This window comes from Pseudophryne corroboree, chromosome 6, assembly GCF_028390025.1.
Source record: "Pseudophryne corroboree isolate aPseCor3 chromosome 6, aPseCor3.hap2, whole genome shotgun sequence".
In the NCBI taxonomy this organism is placed as follows: Eukaryota; Metazoa; Chordata; class Amphibia; order Anura; family Myobatrachidae; genus Pseudophryne; species Pseudophryne corroboree.
The window spans coordinates 325,563,846-325,572,515 of record NC_086449.1 but is presented as its reverse complement, the minus strand read 5'-3'; the positions used below and the strand labels follow the sequence as shown (position 1 = coordinate 325,572,515).

The 8,670-nt window shown below is 40.4% G+C and overlaps 1 protein-coding gene across 1 annotated transcript in view; it reads right to left on the bottom strand.

Annotated features, from left to right (window-relative positions):
- Positions 1 to 6,088: 6,088 nt before the first annotated feature.
- OAZ2 (ornithine decarboxylase antizyme 2) overlaps positions 6,089 to 8,670 on the bottom strand; it is an 85,245-nt gene continuing 82,663 nt past the window's right edge. Inside the window, exon 5 of the mRNA XM_063926330.1 lies at positions 6,089 to 6,521. Coding sequence (XP_063782400.1) covers positions 6,391 to 6,521 — 131 coding nt within the window. The 3' untranslated portion in view covers positions 6,089 to 6,390. The remainder of the gene's footprint in view (positions 6,522 to 8,670) is intronic.

Genomic DNA, 8,670 nt, shown 5'->3' with positions numbered 1-8,670 from the left:
ACCACCAGAGAAAAATTTGTCAGACGTTTTTAAAATTTACAATTGTTCGTGCAACTGATGTATGCGATCCTGTAACAGATCTTTTATGTATTAGCATTTTAGACGTATATAACAATGTTTAAAAACTCATTGTCTATATTATGATAATAAAATAATGTTTATATTTATTTGCGATAATTGATTAAGGTGGTATAGCTCCCTTGAGAACATATATATATATATATATATATATATATACACACACACACACACACATACAGATCCCTGCACTCTCACGCAGCTCTGCCAACAACATACATACATATATACATACATACATATACACACACGTACTGCATAATGCTTTATAAGCAGTGTACATAGCGCCTTATTCAGGTCTGTTAGCAAACCAAAAAAGTTTGCATTGTGCAAAATCATGCTGCACTGCAGGTGGGGCAGATGTAACGAGTAGAGTGTTAGATTTGGGTGGTATGTGTTCAAACTGAAATCTAACTTGCAGTGTAGAAATTAAGCAGCCAGTATTTACCAAGCACAGAAATAACATAACCCACCCAAATCTAAATCTCTCTACACTGCAACATGGTTTTGCCCAATTGCTAACTTTTTTGGTTTGCTAACAATCCTGAATAATCCCCATAATTATGACAATTACCATCCTATGTTAATTCCTGTGGAACTACAAATTAGGAGTAGTCCTCCAAGGATAACAAGTCTCAACACAGTGGAATGGTGATGTTATATGGCTGTATGCAGCTCCCAACATGCAGATGTCCTGGTACAACCAAAGCCGGCTGGCACACAGTATAATTCAGGTAAACTCTCAGATCTGCAGATCAATCCCTTATGGGTTGGCTGCGCAGATTAGACAACAATGAACTACTGCAGTATAGTGTTGTCTTCCCGATAGGCTGTTTCAGCTGGATGCCGCGCCCCCTGCTCAATTTAAAAACTACAAAATGTGCCCTGCCCTTATGCTGGAACAGCCTGCCCACTGCTGCGTACACCCCAACCGTAAAGTAGTAAGGACGTGTATGAGACCACACCCCATTTCCAGTTATGCATGCACATAAGTGCCCTATTTCACCTTCAGCACCATGTCCACTGTTCACTCGAGTGAACATTAGAAGTCGACTGATAGTTAATGTATTTAATTTTGAATAGGGACAACTTTCTCAAAAATCTTGAGACAGTTCTCCCATTTGGAGTTGTGTATACCATTGCAATGTGTAAGGCAATTCTGTTGTCATTTTGGCTTATATCTATTGTTCTGTCTAACACTTCCTGCACACAATGGACCAAAATCCAGATTTCATAAACTGGTTACATATCCATTATCTTCACCACTTTCCACCTTCTTCACCAAGGACTTCATTTGGATGTCAAACTTAACTGTGCTAACAAAGGTACTGCTCCATCAGATAGGTACCTAGAATACACCCGATTCAATCACACAAATACTCTGTTATGCAACCTATGTATTGCTTATAGGGAGCTGATAATATCCTCTCAATATATTGAGGACCTGGTTTTCTACAGTCAGGTTTACTGGATGTCTAATGTGGTTCTTCACCTTTTCCGTGTTGTAAACGGCTACTGTAACATGTGATTGGCTACTTTGTGTTGTCTTTTTTAACCATTGCTTTGGAGTGTAATTGTTGCTGTTTTTAAAGGCATTGTTTTAATTTTTATTAACGGTGTTTATACCATAATTCACATATAGTGGTTTACACAGTTACCCATTTAACCTATACAGTACTGACAGTTTTTTTCCGTCATTTTTTTATTTTTTTATTACTGTGACTATTTCTCTGCATTTCCGTTTTTGGTTCCTTCTTTGCAATTTTAACAATTCCAATATCCATGCAAGATAGCGAAAACTTGTAAAATATCTGAGCAGGAAAACATGTACTTGTGCCCATGCTTTTGCCATTTTAGAAAGTTGGACTTATACCAAGTCGTAATGTAATAGTTTGCAAACTCCAAGTTGTTTTTTTTTTTTTTTTATGATTGCTACTTTAAAACATCAGGCAGACTCACATGGAACCGGTCCATGTGTGCATACACTTACCCCAAACCATTCATGGTTAAGACTCTGTTTATACTCTTTTGCTTAAGCTTAACCAACCTCTTAGAGAGGCATGTGAACTGTGCTGGGAGATTCTTGAGCCTAGCACCATATTTGAAAAGTCGCCAAAATGTGCACACATATACACGGTTGAGTCACATTATTAAGACCACCTCTTACATTTGATGTTGGCAGCCCATGCAGTATTTCACGTCGTGTGCTGGCTTGGTGGGCACACATATCACTTGTCGCTGTCATGGGTAAAAGGGGCGATTTATCAGAGTTGCAAAAAGGGATGATTATCAGCTTTCGGCCCAAGGGTGGCAATATTTCTGAAAGAGCGCAGTTTGTGAACTGTTCGCATGCTGCTGTGGTGAAGATGTATTGTGACTGGACTAATGGCACCATTGCCAATAACAGACGTGGAAACTGCGGAGCACCACGGGTCATTGATGTGAGAGGTGAACATCGGGTACGAAGGTGCGTGAGAGCAGACAGACATGCTACAATGGAGCAGCTCACCATCAAAATGAACCTGGGGGCTACCAGACGTGTGTCTAAAATGACAGTTTATCCCACCTAGCTGCTGTTGGTGCTGCACACAGCGGTTACTCTGGTTATTAACTGGTGGTCATAATAATGTGCCTCGACTGTGTGTAGAAATATTCACATTTTTGTAACTTGGTATTGAATCAGCTTACATTCTTTATTTATGGCTCTGGTCAAAGGGAACAAATATGTTCCTTTAAATACTAATAATTTGCAGGGACAGAGTTCTATGACATTTCTCTGAAGATAAATGCAGTTTATGGGGGTTTTAGTATAAGATGTGTGAGTGGTGCCACTGCCCAGTTGCAACGCCAAGGGGGCAGCAGCATTGCCACCCTGCTGACATCTGTAGTTGGCTTGCAGGGTGCCTTTACCCAGCATCCTCTTGGTGATGTCACATGAGTGGTGGCAGAGAGCTGACGCAGACCGCATTATCGCACTGCTACACCGCTGGCATTCTATGCTAAAACTAGTTTTAAGACCTCTGTTTACCATGTGACAAAATTGAAAAAAGAAACAAAGGTTCAATGGTTTTAGTGCGGTTTCTGGTGGTGAGCTTGTTGGGTGGGCATGAGGAGCAGATTGGTAAACTTGGCCATAATGTGGAGTACATAGATTTGCAAGGCCAATTCTGAAACACCTAGCCATTACCTCTGGCCAGATCATCTGTATCTCACAGGTTTACATCAGCAGCATCAGATGCAGTCTCAGGCTGAAGCTGCCTTCTGTCTTATTTGACATCTGCTGTTGGAATGTGTGTAGATCAGATTTGGGGAGTGTTTTGTTCTAAGCATGGAATACATTTGCAGCATGTAAATGTATTCCATGCTTAGAACTGTTATTGTATATAACTACATTAATATAGTTTATTCTCCACGTGACACTTTTACCTATAATAGGTTTTTACATAAATGCCCACGAGGGTGTACAATTCTAGAAATGTTTCCAATGTCTATAGAATCTTTATGAAAACTACTAGTCCGGCAGTTTGCATATGGCACAGACGTGAGGCATGAGTAGCTGCCACTTCTCCCCTGCACTAGTTATAAAAATGTACAACAACTTTCTTCATATCTACTTCCAAGTGAAATATTATAATTTCCCCTTTTAATCATGATCCCCACAGCACTGCGTAGTATGTTCATACATATAAATAAAAGCTAATGATAAAGTTTCATAAAACAATGGTATGCAATAATGAGCATGAACACAGCTGCATTTATGTTTTAACTGTTTTGGTTGATGGACACTGCATGATGATATAATACAACCTCAGACTTGTTAAGAAAGGTGGGCTGCACGAGTCTGCCAGTATAGCAGCCATACAAATAACTTGTGTTCATTGTAAGAAAGACTGCAATGAAGAATTCTCTGAAATATGAGTAAAGCAAACTTAAAGTTTACTGTTAATATTAGGAGGTCTAATGACCAAAGTCAAATTAAGGTGGGGTTATAGAGGGACAGCAGTTAGGTGACCTAGGTCTAGATTGCCTAGTGGATGATGTCGCACATCCCCATGCACAAAATAAAGCAGATTTGTGCCCCATTTTCTGCACTGACCAACCACTCCTCCTGACACATCAGAGGATCCCATTTCAATTACACTAGTGCTGCGGGGAATCGGCAAGTGGCGAGTGGAACTGAAGCACTATAGCAGACCTGGCCAACCTGTGGCTCTCCAGCTGTTGTGAAACTACAAGTCCCAGCATGCCATGCCACAGTTTTGCTATTAGGGAATACTAAAAATGTGGCAGGGTATGCTGGGACTTGTAGTTTCACAACAGCTGGAGAGCCACAGGTTAGCCAGGCCTGCACTATAGTTTAGGTAAGTTAATGCTAAAATTAGAATACGTGCCAAGAATAATTGTGTTCATGAGGGTGAAGAGGTCAATGCTTTTAATTGGGCTAATTAAAATGAAACTGTTCTTTTCAGGAAATTGAGGACAATAATTAGAGGTTTAATGTATAGGAATGCAATTGTATGATGAGAGTTAAGTAACAGTGGGGATGAGTTAATGATTGTAAATGGCTTAATTATGTTGAATGGGATGGTTTTGATGACCTTACCCAGTAAATTATTTAAGAAGGGGTTTTAAGATGAGGGGATAATTTTTATGTGGTGGTCACAAAAATGCTATATTATGGTAATCACTGATGTTTAATGTATTATATGCCAGTTAGTGATATGTTCTGTGCATTGTATGCTCTCTATAGTTGTCATATGTGATAACAGTGCTCTCTGTAGTATAGTGCAGTCACTAGTATGCCATTAAGAAAAGGAAAGGTTAATGCTCTGTGTTTTGCAGATATTAATATGCTGTACTATATGGCCATCACTAAGATGCTCTCTGTCCTGTATAGTGCTCTCTGAACTGCATGGCAGTCATGAAGATGCTATTTGTATTGTATTTTGGTACATGCAAATATTACTTTTATGATACAACTAACCTTACTGCCTTTTTACACTTGCAGACAAACAGTGGCAGTTGCTCAATGCCTTTTTACACTTACTAGCTACTTTTACAGCTCCCTCTCCTTTTGCATGATGAGACTATTCTCTTAATCTTAGACCTTAGGGCAGTTGTTACCAAACTCAATCCTCAAGGCACCCTAACAGTCCAAGTTTTAAGGATATCCACGCTTCAGCACAGGTGGATTAATTAGTACCTCAATCAATTTGATTTAACCATCTGTGCTCAAGCATGGATATCCTTACAAGCTGGACTGTTAGTGTGCCTTGACGATCACGTTTTGGAACCACCGCTTTAGTGAACATGGCTTCCTGTAATGTTAATACAGCTCTGCCCATGCCTGTACATAAGGTTATACCAGTGTCACATAGTAGATCATTTTCCAGAGGTGCATTTACTATTTAACATGTTACGTGAAAGTAGTATTCTTTTAGACCAAGACTTTAAATTTGAATAGGTATTTAACATATTGTGAAGTTCTGAATATAAGATGTGCAACATAGTGGTAAGAATGCCAAGGTCCAGGGCAGCATTGCAAAATAGGAGGCTAGTACTACAATATTAAGATCATTTGCAATGTCCCCTAATTGGTAACATTTACACACTTTAGTAGTAGAACACAGGAGATCCCCTTCTTTTGGAAGCATTCAGTGTTTCACTGGGACAGGTGATGGGATAGGCAGGCAGAGCAGCAGCCTATGAGAGATGCACCAAAGTGTCACACTATATGCATAACTAAACCATGTGTGCATAATGCATGTAACTTGTGCAGAGTAACTTCCACAGAAATATTGCTGTAATAGCATACCTAAAAGCTCATCCAACGCATCACCCAAGTTTTACTGCTTTAAGGTATCCCTGGGACAAATACACTAGTGTCATCCCATCACCACTGTAAGGTCACAACCTAGAATTACCATGCTGGTTTTTTTTCCCCTTATGCTCAGAATTTTTAAGGCCCCATACAATGTGCATGCAATAGAAAGAAGTGACACAACAACCGTTTGGCATTTAAGATAACTATTTTCTCTTATGCAGCTTCAACTACATTCTGAATATATGGTTGTGATCACAGACTGCAAGTGCTTAAAGTTGCTGCTTTTGCACAAAATTGCAGAGATAGTCAAACAACAAATCAGATTCATAAAACTGAAAAAAAGGCCAAAAACATCAGTCCATCGCATGATCATGCGTGCTTGTCCTCCCATGCCCAGGAAAAAGTGCAAGAATTCCCAACAGCTACTCTGACACAAACAAAAAGGAAAAAGAAAAAAAGCTAAAAAGTAACTACACGTCCTGTCTAAATCATTCCTCATCTGAAGAACTCTGGTCAAGTGTGTACACCATGAAGAGAACTTCGGGTCGTGCCGGTACACAAGGGTGCCCAGGACGTACAATCTCAAATCCCAGGAAGCTGAACGTCTTGAGAAGTGGACCTATAAAAAAAAGGAGAAGGAACAGAGAAACGTAAGAAATACAATTTCTATTTTAAGCACAATAATCCTAACTCTTGCCATGCAAATATCTATACAATTGGTAATGAATAGGATTGCATTAAAATAGTTTTTATTGAAACCCCCCCAAAACGGATTTATTTGATTTAAATCGGTTTTTATTGATTTAAATCAGATTTTTTTGTGATGTAAATTGTCCTTTTTTATTTTTATTTTTTAAAGTAAACGGTTTAATTTTAGATGTCCTTGCCTTAGTAATACATTAACAATTTTTGAACTGAGAACAGTAACGAAATAAACACAGTAATAGAATAAATACACACTTAACAGTTGCATCAAGTAGTACAATTAGGCTCTGTTTTTCACTCAATCAGTAGTTTGAGTCTAAGTTAAACATGTACATTCTTTGTCCACGTCCAACAGAAAAGGCTCTGTGGCATACAACCAGCTTAGCTGCTTTTTCATTTCCCAATCTGTTGTGTGTTTTGGATTGTACAAAATCGTACACTGAAAAAATCCTTTCAATTCTTGCACTTGATGAAACTGCGGTGAACATCTGCTTCAGAAGATTTAATACAGAAGTGTCTAACTGAAGTTGAGCTGTGTAGGACATCCACCAGGCTAGAGATACTTGGTGTTAAGTGTCCACTTCAAATATGTATGGTGCAAATGGTTTTATGGATGCGCGAAAATTGATGATGACCGGCATAATTTGACAATTATTGACATGATCAAACTCAAGCAGTCTCAATTTCTGCAGGACTAAGCTTTCTTCCTCCTGTACCTAGGACCAAGTAGATTAGCCAGCAAGTGGGCGTCTGTGAGTGCAATTTTAGCTCTTGCCTTTGCTATCTTTATTACAATGATGTGGTGTCCAATCTCTTCAAGATCATCTAACAGCTTCTTCCACACTTGTACGACCTCACTGACTGTGCAGTTGGGTCTTTGCACGATCCAGGACTACAGCACCAGAATTTGGTCAAGCCAAATAATCTTCAGCACTCAGCTTAATACCAAAGTTATTTACTTTGTTAATAATGTCTTGTGGGATATCATCTATGTTTTCATCACATACTCTAACAAGAATGGGACAGTTTTTCAGAAAGGACTGAAAAACTGGCCCATAGTATTCCAGCGTACGTCACTTAGTAGTATATACACTTGATAGAATCTCCTATACACCATCCATTATTCTCCCCAACTGAGCTAAACAAAAAAAACAAAAAACAAAAAAAAAGACTGCCCCCACCTACACGTCTATGGGGTATATGCAATAGCGGGCGAATTCGCGGCAATTATCGCCGTTTTTTCAATTCGACCAAATTCGCCAGGTGAATTCCGGAATTCACCATATGCAATGAAAAACGGATTCGCCAGAGTCGCGGGCGAAAATCGGCCGATTTGGCGGATTTTGCCGCGATTTTAAAAAAAACACGGGAAAAAACCCGAAAAAAAAATGGCGTGGGGTCCCCCCTCCAAAGCATAACCAGCCTCGGGCTCATCGAGCTGGTCCTGGTTCTAAAAATGCAGGGGAAAAATCGGCCAGGGATCCCCCGTATTTTTAAAACCAGCACCGGGCTCTGCGCCTGATGCTGGTGCCAAAAATACGGGGGACAAAAAGAGTAGGGGTCCCCCGTATTTTTAACACCAGCATCGGGCTCCACTAGCTGGACAGATAATGCCACAGCCGGGGGTCACTTTTATGCCGTGCCCTGCGGCCGTGGCATCAAATATCCAACTAGTCACCCCTGGCCGGGGTACCCTGGGGGAGTGGGGACCCCTTCAATCAAGGGGTCCCCCCCCCCCCCCCCCAGCCACCCAAGGGCCAGGGGTGAAGCCCGAGGCTGTCCCCCCCCCATCCAAATGGGCTGCGGATGGGGGGGCTGATAGCCTTTGTGATAAAAAAAAAAGATATTGTTTTTTCCATTAGTACTACAAGTCCCAGCAAGCCTCCCCCGCAAGCTGGTACTTGGAGAACCACAAGTACCAGCATGCGGGAGAAAAACGGGCCCGCTGGTACCTGTAGTACTACTGGGAAAAAAATACCCAAATAAAAACAGGACACACACACCTTGATAGTAAAACTTTATTTCATACGCCAACACACACATACTTACCTGTGTTGACACGC